Source organism: Coturnix japonica, chromosome 15, assembly GCF_054131305.1.
Source record: "Coturnix japonica strain WE chromosome 15, WE-NBRP24, whole genome shotgun sequence".
In the NCBI taxonomy this organism is placed as follows: domain Eukaryota; kingdom Metazoa; phylum Chordata; class Aves; order Galliformes; family Phasianidae; genus Coturnix; species Coturnix japonica.
Genome location: NC_140677.1, coordinates 8366930 through 8390318, shown reverse-complemented (window position 1 = coordinate 8390318; position 23389 = coordinate 8366930). Strand labels below are relative to the sequence as shown.

Below are 23389 nucleotides of genomic sequence, written 5' to 3'. Positions count from 1 at the left end.
GCCAGGCCCCGCGCGTCACCACGGCAACGGCGCGGCGTGATGCGTCAGCACGTCGGGGGGCGCGGCCGGCGCGCTCGTGGCGGGAAAGGCGTTCGTGGCGGGAAAGAAGCACGTGCTGCATCTCCCACCCCAATAAGAGCCGGGACACGAGCGGAGTTAAAAAGTCACAATTTATTGCAAAGAAACCAAGGGCGCGCGTCTGGCCACCGTCTCCCAAGCGGTTTCCGCCTCCCCCGCCCCAATCCAGTGCCTGCAAAGAGAAGCGAGGAGGAAAACATTCGCAGCCCTCCTGCAGTGCTGTGGGGTTACACGGCCGCCCTCCTCCAACGCATTCCCACAATCCAAACCAGATCGGGGCGAGGAAAGGAACTCCCAGAGCGAGCGCCTCGTTTAAAAATAAACTTCTGTTTTTCACCCGCTTAAAAAGTCTAAAATTTGAGTGCAAGGCTATGGTACAGAAACCTCCTGCTGCCACCGGCCCCGTGCTGGGACGGAGCAGCAGTCATGCAGTTTATGTGATCAGTAAAAAAGTTTTTGTTACAGTCTGGGAAGCCTGAGGACCATCGGAGGTGAAGCAGCCGATGCGTAACACAAGCAAAGCTGAAATGAAGAGCGCCCGATGCACGGCTGGATGGTGCTGGGAGGGCAGGGAGAGACAATGCAAAAAGAAAAGGAAAAAAAAGAGCAAACGTTCCACATCTGTAGCAGTGATGCATCAAAAGGAAATTCTGTACCTCAGAATGAACAGCTCCTGAGCCACTAAGCACCTACGGTCACATACCCCTGCTCTGTGAATAGGGCTGCGTACCTGGTAGAGGGGGGAAAAAATCAAGCATTGTCTTTTGATATTGCAACTCCTGTTCTCCTTCCTGCTGTTACTTTTCAAGTAGAATCACTTTACTCAAAGAGCCAACACTTCCTGTGCTCTGCAGGTTCTGTCCTGCAGTTCACAACTCTGCAACAGCCATCACCCTACTTGGGCTGCAATGGCAACTAAGTCCTGTTGTTTTCCCAGGGAGCGTGGAAATGGGATTTGTGTGTGTGCAAACCAGAACAAGCACCACCCCAAGAAAGGGTGTGATTCGTTTTGTCTTAAAGCAAATAGAACTGCTGTGTAAAGCTTCAGAAATTCTGGAAGAATTAAAGGGCACTCAGTGCAACGTGTCATACTGTTCCTCAGCCAAGCATCTCAGCAGTCTGTTCTGCACATTTGGCCATAGCTACATAGTCCAGTTTTTCTACAAACAAGGATTCATGGCAAAGCATTTTGTGGGGGCAATGGAGAGGGAGGGAGGGAGAGCGCCAAGGAGGAGGTGGAGAGAGACAAAACCCCATTCTAGTATAGCTCAAAGCCTGGCAATTATGTAAGGAAAGTGAGAGCTCTTCGGAATTAGGAAATACCAAGTATCTGTTCTGCAGAGAAACTGACTGTGCGTTAAGCTTGTTACATTTAGACAACAAGAAGACCAGCTTTTATCCTAGATTAGTACTTGGCAGGTCAAAACCTTCAAAGAACAGTTGAAACCTTAGTTCAACACATTGCAAACTGCTCTGTCTCCCCTGAGCTATCCCTTGCCCTTTGTCCCAAATTTTGAGAAGCATTTAGGAAGAGAGAAAGGTACATTCCAATCTCTGGAACATATTCTGAGCAGGGCACAAAGATGCTGCTGCTGGGAGCAGAGGAGGGAATGAATTCAGGAGGCAGTGGCTGGAGTGAGGACATATCTAACCCCATGGCTTCAGCCCAGATGGGAGCCAAAATAGCCCAGAGCAGAAACATAAGGAGCCATGGCTGCAGAGACCTCATACAGGTGCTGCTTCTGTTCCTATCCCTGCTCCACTGCCAGCAGCTCTTTGGCAGCACATTTCTGAGGATACACCCTACAGCAGGGAAGGGAGGGAGGAAGAGCAGGCCTCTCAGATGGAAAATTTCCACTGCAAGCAAGCATGGCCACACGATTAGCTTTGATGGCAGCTATTGTCTTAAACCAAGCATCTCTTGTTCCAATCCATCTGCCCAATTATACATGCTGCAAAAACTTGGCTCACACATCTCAGGTACATGAAAAAGGCTCCAACAGCAGTTAGCTTATTTGGACATGCAGAAATTTAGTACTTTTCCCCCTTCGGTTTAATCTTTGTCAAGTGAAATTGTATAAAAACAACAGAGTATACAGGGACGCATCAAAGGTTACGCTTCCATGTACAGCATGGAAGAGAATTCCATGAGTCCCCCACAGAAGTGATTTCCTCAAATCAGACACTCCAGCTTCACCTTCGCTGGCTGTGTACAGCGTGTTCCTGGTGCAGGTGACATACATGCTTGTGAAATCTTAACACGTGGCCCGCTTCCTACAGCAAACAGGCAAGCATCAGCATTTAAGTAACCTTTTTCATGTTAACCCCTACTAAGATGAACTAGGTTTTCATATTTTTATTTTAGTGTATATTTTACATTAGAAAAAAGAATGTTAATAAAAAAAGCTCCACATGCTCCTAACAATCAGTTTTCTGATAAGTTCCCACTGGTATTGATACTAATATACAAATAAATTAATTTTGCATGTTAATTTTCTGCCTGGCTTGGTGCAGGCTCTGCACAATCAGTGCATCTGTATTCTAGTGCCTGTCCAACATGTGCCAGGGAGCGTGTTGTACATAATATTTGCTCCTCGTAAAGTAGCAGAGTTTAGTTTCACATCGATTAATGGGATCAAATTTTCTCAACCATGTCACCCAGCAGGCACAAATATTATTGACCGGATTGCATAGCACTGTTATGACATGGATTGTTTCACTCTGAAAAAGCCCCAAGCCTTGATTAACATCTGTATGCTACTATTCCCTCATCACTCACTTTGGCAATACAACACCCTCCCCACAAAAACAAGTAAAGCAAAAAATCTATATGGAAGACCTAAAATTTATCAAATGCAGAATCTGACCTGACTTAGTGGTAACCTGCTCTCTTCCCTACAATTCCTCTGTTTGTTTTTGTAGCAAGATTTTGCACAGCTGATATTCAAGAAGAGATGCCACGTCTAATTGGACTAAGTCACAGACACTGCTGGTACCGCCAGATCAGACACAGCAGCAGCCATTCTTAGCACCAGCCACTCTCCTCATGCAATGCCAATGCTACAGTGTCCTGGTTAAAGGAGCATCAAGAAATCTACATGAGTTATTTTGTAGCCTCCTTCAGTGCTTAGGAGGATTTTTGGTTCAGAGGAAGGAAGGAGGAGAAAGGGAAAAGCCCATTAAATTTACAAGCAGATTAAGGAAAAACACTCCACTGCCAATTTATTTTTAAAAAGGGTTGTGTGTTATTCTAAGGTTTGTCTGTATAATTGTACAACCGTTGAAAATTACATAAATTGTATTGATCTAATACTATTAACAGCCATTCAGAGAAAAACTCCCTCCCCTTCTGAAACCATTGAGGGCAGGAGGGAAATGTCCCAGGAAATATGCCAATCTGAACTCTGGCCTCTAGCATGGCGGAAACAAACAGAAAGATAAGAGAACAAACTGGACTAAGATGTGATGTTTGCATGTGTCTGACTTGCAAGGGGAGGGGTGGCTCTGTCCTTGGCCGTGTTCTCCCAGAGGCAGTGCCTGCTTGTCCTGGTGAAGCTGCCATCACTTCACTCGCTGCTCTCACCCCTGCACTTTGTCATTTTCTCCTGTTTTATGTGTCATGGAAGTCTTTCAGCAGGGTCCTCCGTCTCTGCTCTGCTATGTGCATCTGATTCTCTAAGTCCTGATAAAACAGAAGGTAGAAAGTTAGCGTGAGTTCCCCAGAGATGAGTTAATAATTTGAGAATCGCCAACCTTCATACTTCAGATATGCTCTGAATCACAAGACCGCAGACCTCATTACTTTTAACACGGTCTCACTCCACAGCTACCCAGCTCTTGCTTTATCTAAAAAGCTACACACTTCAGGAAGCTGCACTTAACCAGAGGTTTATTATGGGTAGTTTCCTCCAAAGCTTTGCTGGTTCTGTTTCCAGCCCTCCTTCCTCTCCCGAGAAGCAGTGAGCACTCCACTGCCACAACATCCACCAGCAAGAGGAAGAAAAGTGAGACTCTGGATCCAGTATTTCAGCACCCCTCACTTAACTGCCTTAGCTCCCCCACAAAGGTGTGAAGCCTGATATTAACAAAATCCAGCCAGCAGGCTCAAGCAAGCAGAACACTCACCCCTCTGTCATAGCTGTCTGCTCGTTCCACCTTCCACGAGAGATTTTCAATTTCAGCTTCCAGCTGGGCCTGCTGGTATTCAAACTGCGAACAGCAAAATTAGAGTTAGCATCAAGAAATCAGTTTAGTGGAACACAGCTTTGTTCAACCTGCTACACTTGAGGAGCAAACAAACATGTTCTGCTGGCATATGTGCTGGAAAAGCATGTTTGTGCCTCATCCCTATCCATCTTTAGCTACACATGCCTTGCAGGAGGCTCCTGGTGTGAACACTCCCCAACCTGCATCACTCAAAGTTAATCATATCAGTTCAGAAACACTTGAAGTGATAAGTATCTGCTAACTCAGGTCACTTTGCCAATAAGCAGGTCAGGAAATGCTCTTGTGAGCAGCTCTGCAGGCAGAACTGAGGGACTACTAACCACTGCTGGGAGCAGTAACTTGTTCCAACAGCAGAGTCAGATAGAAAAGAAAATGTGGCCAAAGCCTGAGATATATGCTATGGGAAGAGACTGGAGAACAGGTTTTACTTGACTACTGAGCCAAAGAATCAACACATTCAATGAATTCAGGACTATTTTTGGACATATCCAGCTTGTAGAAATTTCCAGCTTGCAAGGAACTTGCAGTAGGAATCAAAGGCAAAGCTACACACTGATTCCAGGCTGGAAAAACTATGTCCCAGCAGCAATTCATGGGAAATATGGCCCACAGCACTGTGATAGTCCCACCAAAGAACAAACTCACATTTTTCAGCTTCAAAACTTCTTGGATAACGTGCTTATTAGTTAAAATGCAGTGCTGCCAAAGGAAGATAATGATTGAGCAGCAGAACAATTTGAAGCAAAAAGGAAAGATGCAAAGGCACACAATCTTGTCCTGTCCTTACCCCAAACTTAATATTCATATTTCAGCTCTGGAATAGGGATGCCTGGCTATTCATTCAGTCTAGCATGATAGCAGACAAACTGTAAGTGGAAAAAAAGAGCAAAACATCTTACCAGTTTCTTTCTGGGACCAGACTCCATGTAGTAGGCATATGGATATGTGTACTGCAGAGTGTAACGACACTGTTGGGGTCCAGGGAAAAGAGAGAGAAAAGAAGAAGTCTCAGACTTTGAAAGTCTGCACAGTCAGTTGCATAACCGCTACAAAGAAGCCACCTTCTGACAAGGATGCCTAAACACTTCATGGTGCAGCTTCCCATCCTTGATAGAATTCACACAGTTACACTTTAACTCCTCAGAGGTCACTTCCAGGTGATTTTTGCCTAGTTCATGGCCTGGACTAGAGGTACAGTTTCACATACCCATAATCCCCAAGTCCCCTTCCTCTCACTAGGTGCTGTGAAATTAGCATTCACATGCATAGATTCTCTTCTCTGCTAAACAAGCCACCAACCTTTGCAAGTAGTTTTGCAGCATTTTGTAGGTATTGCCAGTCTATCCATGTTCCCAAGTTGTTCATAACTCTTTCCTGAATTTTCTCCTGGATTCGCTGGTATGTCTGCGCCTCCAGCTGCAAACTTTTATTGTGATTCTCCCACTACAAAGGGCAGGTAGAAGGGGAAAGAAAAGATGGTATGAGACCAGAATATTTTTGCTGTAGAAGCACAAACTCTAGCAAGCAGAAACTGAAGTGGGGCAGGAGTCCAGCAAGGCAAGACATACTGTGGGAAAGAACAGCAAGGCAGCAGCTCCAATAGCAAGGAGTGGAAGCTGCATACAACAAACTGACAGCAGGAAAAAGCAAGAAGCAAACCCAGCTCCTCAGAGTGGGAATGCCCTCTGTTCCCACAAAGACTTTGTGTACAACAAGATAGATAGCAATGGTGATTCCTCTACTCAGACAATTTCTATAGAAAGGGCAAGAGTTGAAATTAACACCTAATGTGGGTTCAGTGAACTCCAACATCCACATGCACATTGTAAACATAGCCATGTCCCAAAGCCTGTTTGGTCTAGCAAGCCAAGAATGAACATGTTTATTTTATCACAGGAGCTGGCTCATAGCATGAAAAAGAATAAATTCACTTTAATGAGGAAACAAGTGCACTGAAAGGCAGCAGCACTGTACTTCTATCACATTCTCCTCTAGAGATGCTGTTCTAGAAACACACTGTATGTCCAGGTGCTTTGAAACACCTGTGTGCCTACAAATTATGCAATCACATTTTTTTAAGTTGCAGCCAGTGCTTTGGGTCCTTTAGGAAAACTTTGCTACAGTCAATGGAATTTGAACATAACAGTTTATTCTTTGTCTCTATGAAGATATACTGCAAGTTCTGCAGTCCTGTAAGGAAACGATTGGAATAATATTTATCTACTGCAGCAGCACTCAGCCTGCAGGAAAACAGTATAGTGGCACACAGGTAATAGCAATTTGCTCTAGCACAAGGAGACACAGGATCAAGTATGATTTGCTTTGGGGATGACATTACTGGTTTGAACAGGACCCACAGGACAGGACTTAGAGTAAGAAAGAACGGGGCCTGAAAATTCAGCACAGATTCTCTTTGGGCAGTTTCTTGCATGGAGATTGCTGGCAATGACCTTTGCACCAGGCAGGGAGCATTAAAAAGCTACAGCAGCTCTGGCCAAAGAGATGTCTCCTACCCTCTCAAAATAGAACAAGTACTTCTTAAGGGCCTCCCTGGCCTGTGCTTGCTGACTCTGGTTTACAATATCAGGATTCTCTTTGTACCGACTGCATTCGTAGTACTCGCTGCCATGAGTCTTCCAGTCTCCCAGACACATCCAGCAGAAGTCTGCAGAAAACAGTGAAAATCCACTATGATGCACAGAAAAAAAACCAAAAACAACCCATAACTCTGAGAAAGAAAAGTTTCAGGAGACATAGCTCATCTGTTCTCATTATTTCTGCTAAGCCAAGAAACATATATTTTGTATCATCTTGCAAAATGGAACACAGCAGTGAGCCAAAAATACCAGCCTGTCTGGAAGATTTTCATTGTGCAGCCTCCTGTGCAACTACAGAAAGTAAACCTTAAAGTGCTGTATTCTGTACACCAAGGCCAGTGCACAGAACTCGTGCTCTGCACAGACTGTCACTCCAGGTTAAAGAAGAGGCAGGCTGTTGTCTTATTTGTGAATTGCATCCACCCCACTGCTGGCATACGGCACCATGAGAATCGCTGGTTGAATAAAATATGAACAATCAAATCCAAGAGTGAATTAATTCATGCAAATAAAGTCTGCCTTCAGCTCTCTCCAAGAGAAAACTACCTGGATGACTTCAGATATCAGTGGTCAATGACACTTGAAGTTAGAAGCCACTGAACTGGGAAGAAAGGGGAGGAAAGAGAACAATAGCAAAACCCACATAACAGTTTCCTGATTTCAGAGCGAGGCTGTGAGTGTTTCGCTGGAAAGGAAAAAAGATGGAGATTAAGTTGCTAAAATAATAATCACTTTTGTGTCACTCATTTTAAGGGACTGAAATTGGCATTTCCAGAATTCACCAGCCTTCTTGAACGCTAGTCACCATGGTACCTTGGCACTTGCTTGCTCACTCTTGTCACAGAGCTCCATCAAATCACATCCAGTGCTGCTGAGGACCCCAAAGCAAAGGAAATGAGAGAGGACAGCAATCTTTAATCATCATCCAAATAAGGTTCTGATAATATAATATTTCCTAGCAGCACACTTATTATACAGGGCCTGAACACAAACTATTTTGCACCAAGGCAACAGGAATTATTTCTGCCATGAAAAGATCTACAAAAGAACAGGCTGTTGTTTTAGAGGAGCACAAAATGGTCCAAAGACATTCTGGCTGCCCATTGAACAGGGGTGGACTAAGAAGTCAACTAGAGAAAGTTATGCAGAACAAATTCACAGCTCCTGCAGTTTTATTTGGGTTGGGTCTCAATTATTTCCAACAGTGACCAGAAGGACCTAAGCTGATCTGAGAAGATAACTTAGACCTGCCAGTATCTTCAACTGATAATCAGCAGATTTACAGGGAAAGCATTTGATATCCTTCTCTGGGATGTTTTCCACTCTTGGTATTATGGCAGAGATGGAGACTTTCCTATACAATGGATGTCAGGGAGAAGGAGTTAAACTAGCACCAAATCAGAACCTAATCAAAAATCACAGCCAGTGGGGGAAAAAAAAAAGGCTATCACAAGTGTGTAATTTAATACCCTATCCACATTTTATGTGGGGAAAAACATTGCAGTCAGTATTCACAATTCATCTTCATAACACACAAAAAGAGAACATCTCTAAAACACATTGCTGAGAAAACTATTTCCAAACTGTACTTACCATGCTTGCATTTGGAGCATTGCTGAAAGAGAAGACAGGAGACACTGGTTAGTGGAAAGTGGAAAAAATTCCTGCTTAGAACAAGGAAGATCTGATGTGTTCAGGGAACTGCTCACCATGTGATTGCAGCCTCCATTCTTTTCAATACAGATATTGCACTTCGGACACTGGGGAAAAAGAAGCGTTTGTTAGACCCCAACTCTGTCTCCAGCAGACTTTCTGAGAATGACAATGTTTGCATGACAACATGACGTTCTTTATTTTTATATGCATGTATGAAAATATTTAGAAAGAAGACAGAAAGTCACAAATATTAGACAGTAGCACCAGACTCCTTGCTCAAGAAAACAAGTTTTCTGCTGTTAGACCTTGTAAAATCAAAAATCTCACTGAGTTACCAATTAGCAGTTGATCAGACACATAAATGAGTCCACATATGACAGTAGCTTCCACAGCTACTTAAAGTACAAGATAACCAGCTCTGTATCCTGCCACTATCAGATGACAACTAGCAGAGGAGAATCTGTAGAACCACAGTGAGAGCTGCACACTTATTTGCTCCAGCAGTGGTTCTCTGATGCTCTCAAGTGTTGAGTTCAGAACATTGTTCTGGTTGCACAAGTACAAAGAAAGAAGTGAGTTTTATTGCTTCTTATAAATTTCAATGACAGGCAAGATGTATGCTGAATATAAAAGAGCCTTATATATACAAAGATGCATAGCAGAAAAACTGCCATCACATGCTGACACCCCTCTAAGGAAATAACGATATTCAGGATCTCTAGTCTAAGTATTCACTTTCCTGAAGTGAACTGAAGCTGGTGCCTAATTAGCACTGTCACTTTTACTATTGTTTACAGTAAAAACAAATGCCAGTCAACTAAGAACTGTTTTGAAGTTGGGACAGAAAATCCTCCAAAAGACATTAAAAACTCCAAGTCTGCAAACAGCTAATTTAGGAGAAATACATCTGTGACCTTTAAAGATATTTCTACAGATAGAGTTTGCAATATGTAATTGTTTATTTTTCCCAGGCTTAAATGTACCAGAAGTACTTCAACATACAATTTATTGAATTCATCCACCCTCTTTTGTTGTTATTACCAAATCAGGACCTTATCTCCCTCACCTTCCTCCACACAGACATTGAGACTTGAGCACCACTAGGGTTCACTAACAGCACTGACTGCACCCTCTCCCTCCATTTGAAATGCACCTTTGCTGTCTATTTCCAAGCAGTCACAATTCTGCCTTTTGCCCGTAGGAGGGCAGCACAGCTGGCTTCCAAAGACACTCATGCAAGACCTGGAATAAGGACCAAGACCACCATCCTGTCCTTACTGCAGGAGGGCAGATGGACAGTCTGCATTCCCAGTGCATTCAGTTGTGTTATAACACAGCCCCCAGAGAGCTGTGAGGATTTACAGCCTGTGAAAATGCTTCACATATAAAGAACTGTATCCTGCTCCCCAGGTAGGACTAGAGGACATGAAAAGACATGCAGGTACTTGTCCTTACATCTTTAGTGTGAGCACTGATGTAGTTGGCTGTTTCGGAGTCATCTGCACATTTGGTGAGCCATTTCCGGATGGTAGCACAGTCTGTGGGTGCGTGGTACATCTGCCGACACTTAAAGCTTAACAGGAAAAACAACAACAACAATAACACTATATATCCATTTCCACAGAAATAACTCAAGAATTGAGGTATTTCTGATGACCAAAATCAGAGGCAGAGCGAGGGTAAGGGATGCCAATGGATTATTGTATTAGCAGTATGCAAAAATGAAGGCTGAGCACTGCATAGTGAGAGCTCCAATAAACCACCATTCTCATGTGCAGAAACCAGCATTAGGATGAATGAAGTGTCCTTCTCTGACATAAAGGACACTCTGACCAAGGACACTTGAAAGCCAACCAGGAACATTAGTGTTCCTATTTAGTCAAAATTTATTCCCACACTAGTCTCAAAATACACCAGACACGCTGGTAATCAAATACCTGTAAAAAGCCTAAAAGCACCAGACCAGCAGATAACTTAAAGGCCTCTGCATCCATTACCAGAACCTTTACCACTCGCTCTGGCTTTACCCAAGTTTGTAACCTAACCAACAAAGGACAAAAGAAGATTTTTAACTCTTTCATTACTCAAGATCAGTGTTCCCTGATTGTCGTAACACCCAACTCCCAAGGAGTTTTGGGAGCAAGGGGAAGGCTGTCCACCTGCAGAAGTCAGACACTACGTGTCCAGTTACTCAAGTTAACTCAAGTTACAAACAATTTTAGCAAAGCATTTGAGATGCTTTCACACACTGAACCTACTGGCAAGCAAACGGAGTAGCTCTGAGGACAGCAATTTCCCCATGATCTTTAACCTTTTCTGTTTCTTACCAGAAGACCTCATTGCAACGATTGCACTGCACTCGCCGGGCTTTTGGCTCCTGTACCTGTATGACCATAGGGCAATCTGCACCAGGGCACAGCTGCAGCTGGTAATGGCTCTGTGAACACACCAAGGTGGTAAAATCAGCAAAGGGTGCAGAAGAGCATTATCTTTTCAAGTCTAACTACTCCTATCCACAAAAACACACAAGACAGTGTTTTCTTATTGGAAAAGATATTGAAAACTGCTACCAGATCTTGGCTGACACAGCAGCCAAACCTTTCCCACATTAGGAAAGTTGGTGTTAGCTACTTACAGCTTATCACAACAGGGAGTTCAAATGGAGGCCTACAGACCACGTAAGCACAGCAACACATGTGGCTGTGAGCCCACAATGACACTGAACAATTATACTCTATTTGAGCTCTTTTCCATGCTTATTTTATAACCTAGAATGTACTCAGCTGCTTTTCTGTGGTGGCTGTTGAAGAGAGGTGACACCATTCTTTCATACTGTTCCCTTATTTCTTTTAGCCCTCAGTCACCAGAATACTTCCTACAAATGTGATCTTATATGTCTGCCTTAATTTCAATAAATCTCAAATTGAAATATTATTAAGCAAACCAATCCAGTTGAGCTTCAATGTGGTGAGAGACTAATTTGTCAGAAGCTAAAATATCTACGTAAGAACAAGGAGGACATCAAAACTCAGATCAAAGTTTGAGATTCTCAGCTGAAATACTCTGAGAATTCTACTTCAGGAAAAGAGTCAAGCACCAGCCAACAAGTTCCTGGGTGACCTTACAGAAGAATTTACTTTGGCAACCTGCTAGAGCATTTCATCAGGGAGGCTGCCCTACAGAAGCAGCCACATCATGCTTATGAAGGACGATTTTATTGTAGTCACTGCATCTCTAATCAGAGATGCAAGACACTTCAAACAAGATTTCTGCAAGTCATTGATGAATTGATCCAGGGTATTTTAAATCCGAAAGACAGTACCTCCACATAGTCCCTGAAGAGGTAGCGCCTGTATTTGTCTTTCAGCTCTTCACTAGGCAGCAATGGAAAAACAAAGTCTTCGGGTGTGCGAAGTAGGCAGTCCTGAGCCATGCAGGAGACCCCTGAGAAAGGAAGGCAACATTTCAGCACTGTGCAATGTATACTAAATAGCAGACATGGAGATAGCATTCAACAGTTTCCTAGGTGCCATCTGTTGTTGTAGCAAGAGGGACACAACTGTGGAACAGATCAATTGAATGTATCAGGGCTGCTGAAAAGTTGAAGCCCAACTGTCTTCACTGAAAGATGATAGGGCACAAATGTATTCAGGAGCTGTAAGTGTTTCAACCAGAGTTCAACTGCATGTTACTGTCATACCAGCAAGAATGACAGGCCAGGAGAAGCCCAAACCAGCTCCGGCAACCACTGGCTTCTGCTCAACACAAACGGAACAGGTGTTTGTATCCACAGGAATTTCCAGGGCAACAAAACAAGGCATCACAGAGGTGCAATCTCAAAATACAGCAGATCTCTGACTTCTAACTTGTTACAGTTGTGCTCTTGAGATCACAAGGGTGAGAAGAGCAGCAAATGGATCTATAGAACTGCAGGTTCTGTTAGGCAGGAGTAGGGCTTTCCAGGTGGTAAGCCAACACCAACTAGGGATTCAGGTAAAACAGCTAGTTAAATGTATCACAAATTCCATGCTCCATTTTCTCATTACTGAGATATTTTAGAACAATTCAGACCATTACCTGCAGAGCAACCAAGATGTCAAACACAGACCCACTACCAAACCTGCCTTGAACTTACCAACTCCGACACCATCCTTGACAAGCACTGTACAATGCTGCTCCCAGCAGCTGCGACAGAACTGGTGCTGACAAGCCAGAGAAAGCAAGTTCTCCTTCCGGACAAACTGCATACACACTGCGCAGTGATGGGAGGAATGTACCATTGTCTGGGAGAGATAAATCAGCATTACAGGGAATCGCTTTTCATCTAGTTATATCTGTGTTACTCTTTGAGAAGCTAGTGAGACAGCAGTGAACTTCCATGAGTAGCTCTCTGTGCCAGGGATGCAGCAGCATCGTCACCCACCCAGCCACATGACCAGTAAAGCTTGTTTTGTGGCATGACCACATGAAAAAGCAATAGAGCAACTTCGCTCTAAGCAGACCAAAACAAGATTCCTCAAGTTGGCAACTGTGTTATTGGCCAGATCAACTGTAAGCACACTACTTCAAAACTTTGAAAGCTGTCTCTCTGAGCTTACCATGATAGTTTTTCTATCACTACAGGGCCAGATACCCCGTAATAAGCAGACACCCCAAAGAACTCCCCAGAAATATCAGCATTCTGCATTAGGAGCTGAACCACAGAGCAGCTTGCCATAGCACATACAGATAGATCTTAATATATTGCCTATCAAACAAGTCTGCCAAACCTAAATTAACCTCTGAACTGTAACTTCATTCCTCCAAAAATGAAATCACCATTGCAATGAAGGGTACTTACTTAAATGACAAATGATTCAGACAAATCTCAAAATACACGCACTCCTTTTAGGTATGTCAAATAAAAAAGATTTTTTTCTGGACTCTAGGCAGATAATTTGAGCCCACGAAGCTTACCACTGCCAGCTGTATTAGCATTTGACTCTATGTTAGTTACAAGTCAGCTCAGATGCCAAGCAGATTTTCAGATCCTTAAAAATTCCTCTTTCCCACAGCCCAAATTGTGTTTCTCAGATGTAACATTTTATCACTCAAAATGCAACACATTGTAATGTGTTCCTGGGGTACTAGACCACACTCTGTGAATGAATTCTGTAAACAAGAGAAAATTCCTATCTAAAGGAAAAAAAATAGTATCCAAGGAACCCACAGCCCCAGCTGCAAAAGGCAAACTTGGGTTCAAGTATTGCTCCTGCTTGGCTCAGCCAGAACAGCACAGGGAGATCTGGCCTAAGCATTCCTAAGCAGAGCAGTACCCTTTAAAAAGTCAACCCCACACAGATTTAGGGCAAAGGACTTTGAGTTTGCAGAGAGTTAACATGGGACAGACCCATCAGTAATGCAGACCTCCAATGAGGTGGGTCAGAGGTTTCTCTGCCAAGGGGAACAGACCCAAATAGTTAGCATACTTACATGTTTGGATGAGTTGGGCTGAACTCGTGCTTCTACTAGTAACTGGGCAGCATTAGACTTGTGCCTAAAAAGACAGTTAAAAGAATGATCAAATCCACTTCTGAATATATTTTGCATTGTTCCATTACCGCGATAACATGCTCTGGTGAGGCTCCTGCCTGTCTCCTATTCCTTTGTAAAGTCAAGCTACCCTGCATAGGTCTCGCTTTGGCTCCAGTCTGCTACATAGCCAAATATTTACTCTATGACAGATTATCACCTTTTAGGTATATGAAGCTGTTCGTCAGCAGCCTTAAACACATCCTACTGTTTGTGACTGCTATCACAGAGCAACCTCCAGTAAAGAAACCACCAGCAAATTCAAAGCTGCATCAGAGGTATGACTAGGCCGTAATTTGATAATGCTACTTCATACCAAGACAGAAGTTTGAAGACCAGATCAGCGGGAGAACAACTTGCAAAGTCACTGTTGCAGAGGTAAGCCCTACCCTGTACTTTCTCCTGTCTAAATCCTGTTAGTGAACCTGCAGAATCACCCTGACTGCTGTGTAGGAATCTCACCCTCCACACACCCTGGAGAAAAGCTCACAGATGATGCATAGCAACGAACAAGTCAGTTACCAGAGATGCTGCAACAACATCCATACATGAGATGCATTTCCCATATGTTGTCTGGTTGAAGTTGGTGGCTAACGGGGCCAAAAACGGCACAGCAGAATGAGTCAGCCTGATGTGCTCTCTATTTTCAGACAATGTTCAGCTCTAAGCCAGTACTTCCAAGGAGGGGCTGCCAGACAGCAGTGCCTCCTGACACACTTCCCGTGTATATCTGGGCAGAGTCTGAACTCTCCCTTTGAAATCAGCTAGAGGATTTCACTGCGGTGTGACGCTGCCCAAGCAACAAAGGGGCTGCACTCAACAGTTCTCTCACAGCACCTGCTGCTGCTCTCCAAACGCTATTCAGCTTGGAAAAAAACATCACATTTAGAAGGAACAAAAACCTCAAAGCAACTGTATTAATAAATTGTACATTCAGTGCTGCTTTAAGATTTACAGATCATATGTTCAAAACAGACCATATGTTATCTCCATATCTTCTGAATAAATATAGCAGCACTCTCATTCTGCTAGCTTGTTGTTTAAGCTCAGCACATCAGCGGGTTTCCAGCCTGTCAATAATTCCTTGGACTGAAAGACGTTTGCTGACAGCACCCCCTCCTTATTTATAAATCCTCTGCAGGCAGTACAGCCTCAGAAAGCAGCATTTCTCCTCTGCTCCCTGACATGCCCATGTGTCCTGCTTTCAGGTTCAAAGATACTTGTCAAAATACACTATGGGACACCCTAAGCATTCTTGCAGAGAGGGAAATGCACAAAGCACAGAATAAATAAGGTTACTTACCTTTCCAGAATCTCTGAGATTTGCCAGTGGAAACTAACTAACACAAGCTTTGCAACAGCGTGTGATACCTAGGTGAAAAAACAAAAAGTGAAGCATATTTAGAGGACAAACTTTTGCTTAAGGCCGCAATTTTCCTATAAGACTAATGAATTGTGCAGACAGCAAAATAGTGATACTACATTTTTATTAAACTACTAGATGTAGTTTTTACAGCCAGTGCACCTGTGGTGTACAAGCTGGAACAAGGTATGGATGTACCCAAAGTAGTTGACACAATTCATCACAACAGCACCACAAGAAAGGAATCAAGGATGAACTGAACAGCTGCTGGGAGTCCAACACACAGCCCTGGCTGCAGCCACCCCTCAATGGGACCAGGCTGGGATCAGATCCTCGCTCAGCGCAGTGCAGCTGACACTGCTCAGAGCTGGAGACGCAGCAACAAACTGCAAGCATGCATGTGCAGTAATAGCAACGGGTAGGGAAAAAAAGTTCTCTCTCTCTCTCTCTATATATATATACATATATTTATTCTTTTTTCCCCTAAACTTTCATTATAGAAAAAGTCATTACACACCAGAATGGACTGGGAAGATGGAAACATCCTCTGGTAAGGACTATTTCCATGCTGACTGGCTTACATTACATGAGCTCCTGGTAAGCATTAGCACAGACTGTGCCAGCCAGAAGCACCAGAGCATTATAAAATACTGCAACACAACGTGAGAAATCATGTTACAAGGGTAAAAGTGAACAAGTTCTTCTTTGGTTCTATGTATTAGTTTACTTCAGAAGGAAATTTCTTCACTAGGAGAGTGGTTAGGCCCTGAAACACGCTGCCCAGGGAGGTTGTGGATGCCCCGTCCTTGGAGGTGTCCAAGACCAGGTTGGACAGGGCCCTGGGCAACCTGATGTAGTAAAGGTGTATGTTTGGTGGCCCTGCCAGGCAGGGCGTTGGAACTACATGATCCTTGAGGTCCCTTCCAACCCGGGTCATTCTGTGATTCTGTGAAATTGGCCTTTGGACCCCTTGTGCCTCAATGACCCTCATGGAGCTCTGCCTCCCCTGCTCCAAGAAAAGCTGTCACCACAGCATCCATCTGCTGCACATACAGAAAACACCACTTCTTCTGTCCCAGCTGCAGGAAGAGATCTTTGTTTGCTTGTTTTGACAAGCTGTCAGCCCCAATCACCAGCTGAGAAGCCATAAGCCATCTTGAATCCCACTGCAGGTGAATCATGGAATCTGACACGTGGGTAACACAGCCATACAATGACTCCTGCACAGCCCCGGAAAGAAAACAAGCTGTGCTTGCTCCTACAAACGGGCTCTGCTCACCTACTGCAAGATATCCATTACCCTTCTAAAACCAACTCATCGAAGAGGTGCAGTTTCACAGCACAACACAACTGACCTATCTATTCCTGCCATCAGATACGGCCCCGACCCTGCACTGGCATCTGTCAATGTCAGAAGGTTGGAGGGGGAGCGTCCTGAGGAGACAGCTGGGTGCTGCCGTGAGGAGAGCAGGGCAGCCGGGCACCTTCCTGCAGCCAGCAGGATAACTCTGCTCAGTGGAAAGCATCAGCAATGTGGTCTCCACAAGACCGGCTTCCTGCAAATGCAAACCACATGCTAATGAATCACTCCCTAATAGTAACTGAATTATTTTCCAGTAGCAGCAAGAACAACCATCCTGACAAAAGCAAACAAACAAATAAGAACACCCAGACTTTAATGGGAAGTTCATCTGTAACACATGAAAATGAGTAATTTTTGGTTGCATTTTCACAGCCTGAGGTACAGCATCACAGCTCCATGAACAATGTACAGAGCTGTTTGTTTCCAGACGATGTGGTAATTAACAAGTCCTTCTGAGAATGAGAAATTATAAATACAAACACTAGCATTCACTCCTTACATCTAACAAACCAGCCTAACAGTGAAATGGTTTTGAATCAAATTGTTCTGCGAGACAAAGAATTAATATTCTAGAAAGATGCCAGGTTAACAGATCCAGAGGCAGTCTATCTGTGAGGAAATTCTAAATCAAGAGCAAGGATTCTGCAAAGCTATTTCTCTTTGTTCTAGGATATGTTTCAGAGAAGCCCTATCAAAAAGAAGTTCCCTTCTGGCCCTGCCTGTGGATCCAACTCCTCCCAGCAGCCAAAGTCTGCTTCCCAACCATGAATTCATTTGTTCTTGGTAAGGGACAAAGAATGAAGCTTCTGTGACCACTCCAAATTTGCTCTACCTACAAGCCCTGACCAGATCAGCTGTAATGCTCATTTTATTGCTTGCATCATAAAAGCACGCAAGAACAAAAGTCATGTTTGTGATGTAAGTCCAGTTTCACAAAAGCCCCAAAGCACAGGATTTTGGTACTTTCCCCCTGAAGCACATGAGACTTTGCAAACAAAGTCCCAGAGCATGTTTGGCATGGAAGGACTAGTTCTTGCACACTGAAGACAGATGGAAGAGTAACAGGTAACATATGAGGCTGGGCTCCGCCTGCTGATTACAGCAGGTGGAGTCTCACCACAAGACAGCCTATATCCTGCCCACCAACAAGGCTGGTAATTCAGACTGCAGATGTGTGGAAACTACTGGAGGCCAATACTAGTGGAAATACTGAAGAAAACAAGCATAAGAAAAGTAGTTTTTTAACAGTAAAGCGTTTCCTGGACAGTCAGAAGTTTGATACAGTGAAAGACCTCAAACTTACAAAGCATTTCTGAAAGAGCTGTGATCCTCTATCAGCAGCTGGGTGACAGGAGAGTTTTAACACTGTCCAAGAACAGTAATGCCTCATCTCAGACACAAAACAAATTGAAAAAGTTACCTCTGAAAAACTGTCACTCTGTTTACACCTCTCTGCTCTCTTTTCAGAAGGCACATAAAAGCTGTGGGATGGTGCATTCAGTGTTCTGCTGGCAGCAGGCCATTACAGAAAAGCATTCCGACGGATCCCAGTGTAGAAAGCAATGCATTCTAGATGCTGCGCTTCTGTTTTAGCTTTTGTTGGCAATAGCAGAACAGTGGTAGTGCTTCTACATAACTTCATAACTTGAAATCAGACAATGATAACCATGCTGTTTTTATTTAGAATCATCTATCATGTAACCTTTTACATTTGCAAAGAACTTCAAGATCATCAAGCCCCATCACTGCCCCATGTCCCCACCACATTCACGTGGCTCTTAAGCACCTCCTGCCATGAGGACTCCACCACCTCCCTGGGCAGCACATTTTGATGCTTGACCACTGTCTCCAAGACGAGGAATTACCCTTCCATCATCCAGCATTTGCCCATTTTCTCACTATTACAGAGACCAACCTGACGGCACATCAGCTCAGACAGAAACCAAACTTGGAGAAAATTCAAAGAAAAATTCAAGACCAGGCTTCTTTCCCTGCATCCAGGGTGGGCACAAATATGAAACTGAGGCTGGCTGGGCAGCACATCATCCAGTTTCACCTTCCAAGATGGTCACTTCAGAAATCTTTTCCATCAGCTTAACTCATCCTAGTGACAGAGGGTTGCTGGTTGTCAGAAATGGGTCAAACACGACCAGTACTCATGTTTAGTGCTGCGCTGGAAAAGCGGTGCAGTGTCAGTAACGATAGGAAGAGTGCCAAGAGGAAGCTGCTCTGCCTTAAAAGGAAGTCTTCCAGAGTTATACAAGAAAAACTTACATTGTGCTGGATAAAATTAGAAAGTAGAACAAAAAAAGAGACATCATCGCATTAAACACGGCCATTTGGGTTTTTTTGAAGTAGAGAATAGTGATTTTTCTGTCTTGAGAACAACCTCCTGGGGTCTGTACTCTCCAAGATAAGCACAATTCTCATGCTTCGGAAGTATGAGAAACAGTGCAGCTCTCTCGGACAAGACAACATCAAAAGGATTTGCAAAGAAGCTCTGCAGGTACCTTGCTGGGTCTGGAAAGCACAAGGACAGCTATGCCTCAACTTGCTTCCCTGATAAGCTGTTATTTGAAGAGCTGGAGTTTCATCTCCCTACAGAAGAAAAGCTTTTCAACCATGTCACTTTGACAGCCGCTCATTCAGACAGAAATGTTTCCTAAAAGCTAAAAAAACACCATCTTTTGTAGAGCTTATATTCTACAGAGGTGGCTCATGCATATTGATGTAGCATGCATATCTTATGAGCTCATTTCACTTTTCTCCAAGAAGTGGCCTATTTTTTTAATTTCTTTTAATTTTTGGAAGTCTGCTCCAATTCACACTTTTGCAGAAATTGGGTATAGGAACCCTAAAACAAAACATCCTCACACGATTCTCACAGTAAGTCATATCAGAACGAGTTGCTGGAGCTGACGACCCCTGGCTTTGCATCAAGCTGACAGTTCACGTTAAACCAGGGCTGCACTGAAATGCCTGGCCACGATGAGTACTTCCCTGGCACAAAGAAATGCTATTTCTATTCCTCATGCTCCCCCTTGCCAAAGGTTTTTATACAAATACAGCTAAGCAAATAGGATTAATCTTGAGAAGCATTTCTTCTAATCCAGAAATACAGTTTTCTGTTAGGTCTAAAAGAAAAGGAAGAAATTATGAAAATGTTAAGTTTGTGCATTGCATCAGAACTTCTAAAAACATATTCAAGTGTTCAGGAAAGCAAGAACAGAGCAAGAGCTTCTGACATTGTTGCTGTTGGTGAGCTGTGATGGGAAAAATAGAGGAAAAAAACTGAGCTGACAGCTGCAGAGCAGTAACACCTCAGAATGAACCACATTGAATGGAGTGTTGTTGAAGAGAAGAATACCTTCACACACAATTCACTTAATGATACTGAAGTCAAGGAAGTGACCCACCAAATGGAAAGAAACACTATTTGGCACTTGTACCTCATGTGGAAAGGAGATCTGAATCCTTCCACGCACCGCTGGAAAAAACTGTTTGATTGCTCTGTTTTTATTGGAGGATTTCTCAGAAAATTGCAGAACTATTAGGAATCAAGAAGAAACAAAAAGGGCCAACCAAAAAGCTTTATTTAGGCCACATTTTCATCTTTGCTTTATCTATTGCTCTTTTAAGCAGGTTTCCAATGCACAAACCTGGCAGGAAAGTCCCAAGGCTGCAGGGATTGGGCTGCCACAGCCACCAGCTGCTGTAAGCACTTGATGTGCTCAAAGGCTTGTAGCAAAGTCCCTTCTAACCACCACAGGTTTCTAGCATTAGAATGCTGTTTTCAAAACAGAACTCAAATTGATACACAGGAAAAAAGGGGAAGATACAACAAAGCAATCACATGCCCTGCCCAGAGATTTACGTGTTCAGTCATGGTTAAAAAACATGAGAAAAAGTCATTTCTCTTTAAATATCACTCACAGCATTGCTTAGAATTTGTCTGACAATTGGGTCCTTCTGTTGACAGGCAGGCTGCACTGGTGAAAGAGACACAATTTGAGACCCTGGCAGGTCCCTATACACAGCAACACATCAGCCCTGCTTCACTCACCCTCAGGCACACACAGACCTGGTGTCAGCCCACACCACTACAGTCACATTTAGGAGGCAGGGAGCAGTTTGGGAATGAGAAACACCAGCAGTGTTATTGCAGAAGGCTCACACTGCTGTCAGTGCACGACATACTGAAGAGAGGAGATCTCAGGTTAAACTCCAAGTCCTGCTCCACAATTACACATGGCTCTAATCCATCTGTTCTCCTATGGAGGACAGCGAGAATTTCAGCTGCCAGCAAGCAGGATCAGCAGGACTCAGCTAGGAAATCTCCACATACGTATTTTTCAAGCTGTTAGGCTATTCTTCCAGAAGAGATTCAGAAGTAAATTAAAGAAAAGATTTAAGCAAGACAGCATGCCAGAAGGCTTTATTACAAAACAGCTACGAGATTTCTTTGAAAGATTTAGAGTGAAGGAAATGTAGCAAGAAAGCTGTAAGACTGCACATGCAGTTCAGACTGACACAGGACTCCCAGCTCCACTCACTGTGGTCTTTCTTTCCAGGCAAAGCCCCAGCGATGTGCCACACTGCGCACCCACCTCGGCCTTTGTTTGGGGGCTTTCCAGCAAAATACAGGAGGGGTGGAAAATCCTTTCTGGCCACTGAGAGGATGCACAAGTAATAAATAACCTGAATCCACACAAGCTTGAGTGGTAGCCGAGGGCACGGCCTGTGGGGCAGCTAACTCAAGCTGTAACGTGTGTGCACACAGGTGGTGAGAACACAGAGGGGTAGTGGAGTAAACCTGGTTGTACTCCAGGTAACACAATCCTCTATGGACTAATCCTAGCTTCCAAGGGCATTTATTGTCTTGCTGTACGATGAAGAAGAGGAACATCTGCTTTGTGAAACCATTTCACAGTACACAAACTGGCTCACTTCTCCTGTGCCATCTATAATAGCCACAGCACACAGATCTGGCAATGAACTGAGCTGCATCGTGCCACTCCTTGCAATCATGTTGTCCAGCTGTAAGATTGCAGCATGAAGTAATTACTGAAAGGTTGTTTAGCCATATTTAGTGACTCAAGCCTTGTCTCTACCTCCCACCAAGATCAGACTCACTAGAAGCTGTGTGGAGCTTTCCGGCTCCCTGCAGCGCCATGCAGGCTGTAAGACACACTTTAGGTGTGAATCACAAAGAAACATGAGGGCTGTAATCACCCTCCATGTTTGTGGCTCATTTTTCCAACCAAGTTGAGAATTTCAGCACTTCTGGGCAAAAGGGAACAAAACTAATTTCTCTCCTCAAAGGACTGCATGAAGTTTTGACAGCTCCGGGCCCTCCAGCCCCCCTTATCTTGTCAACCAGAAGCCTAAGGAAGCTTACTGTGCTTGGGAGTAAAAATAAAGAACACACTGAGGACAGTTACCAACATCCTCACAAACTCTTGATGTTTACTACATTACTAAAAGACAGGCACTGTGAATCTGACAGCTAATAACACAGCTTTTGTACAGCAGAACTTCCAGGATCACTTTGGGAACAGAAAGTGGTACAGAAGACAGAAACACTTCTCAGCCATGTGTTCCCAGGGTTAACACCCCACACCACTCTCTCTTGATATCAAAACACAGAATACAGTGAAGGCAGAAACCCAGCTAATCTAGGCCTTACCAGTGGCACCTTACCACTAATACGTAGCATGTTATCATTGCCACACAGCACCCCATGGCCTTTGTGGAGAAGTCACATATGACTGTCTGGATCTATCACTTATAATATTTAATATTGCCTAACTTTACTACTCATATATATTAACATTTATCAATTTTGGTCAATCCCATATACACTTAAGTTCTTATGGGTATTAACCAAACATGTATTTTCCATTCCTAAGAGCACACATCTGAATATCTCAGCTTTAATACATCTCGTGTAGGGCTTAGTCTCTTGTGATTGCCATTTTACATTGCATATCAAGTTCCATTAAGTCATTATGGTGTCAAAAATGACAACTACGCACCATCACAGGCTGTCTCAGACGAGCACCCCGCACAACACACACAGTTCTGGTTGGCACCACGACACGGGGAGGCAGAAATTACTCATCTGACATCTTGCTCTTCTCAGACTTTTTGCGATCACATCACACAGGCGTTCGGAGAGAGCCAGCTCCTCTGGGTAGAGCTGCTCGTACCGGCTGCCAATCTGCATGCACATGACTCTGGCTCTGCTAAAGATGGTATTTGAGAGGGATGGCTGCCAGCACTCACCAAGCAGCTCTACAAACTGACTGCTGGGCGTCAGCACAATCTGAGAGCGTGGAAGAGTTTGAAAGGGCTGTGTTTTTATGAGCACATGCTAATTTGGTTGTATTAAAAGAGTACAACACCAATAAAGTGAGCAAGAACATGCGGAAAGGCAAGTTTAATGCTGAAAGATCAGCAGTGATAACACAGATTAGTAGATCCAGTGCTGTGTCATGTCATGGAATGCTTTTTCCTATCTATCAGTTTTATTCC

The 23389-nt window shown here is 43.7% G+C and overlaps 1 protein-coding gene across 4 annotated transcripts in view; it reads right to left on the bottom strand.

The window, feature by feature from the left end:
* Nucleotides 1–3274: 3274 nt before the first annotated feature.
* Nucleotides 3275–23389, bottom strand: part of ARIH2 (ariadne RBR E3 ubiquitin protein ligase 2) — a 28207-nt gene continuing 8092 nt past the window's right edge. For 2 of the 4 annotated variants that reach the window (XM_015875272.3, XM_015875271.3), the window contains 13 exons: nt 15433–15500; nt 14031–14094; nt 12694–12841; nt 11881–12002; nt 10886–10995; nt 10014–10131; nt 8612–8662; nt 8496–8517; nt 6819–6970; nt 5605–5748; nt 5205–5273; nt 4204–4287; nt 3275–3760 (listed from right to left, as the gene is read on the bottom strand). In XM_015875272.3, the coding sequence (XP_015730758.2) occupies nt 3689–3760; nt 4204–4287; nt 5205–5273; nt 5605–5748; nt 6819–6970; nt 8496–8517; nt 8612–8662; nt 10014–10131; nt 10886–10995; nt 11881–12002; nt 12694–12841; nt 14031–14094; nt 15433–15500 (1224 nt within the window). In that variant the 3' untranslated portion in view covers nt 3275–3688. Of the gene's footprint in view, nt 3761–4203; nt 4288–5204; nt 5274–5604; nt 5749–6818; nt 6971–7617; nt 7774–8495; nt 8518–8611; nt 8663–10013; nt 10132–10885; nt 10996–11880; nt 12003–12693; nt 12842–14030; nt 14095–15432; nt 15501–23389 lie in introns of those variants that run through there. The other 2 variants (XM_085516755.1, XM_085516756.1) reach the window with 2 other exon arrangements.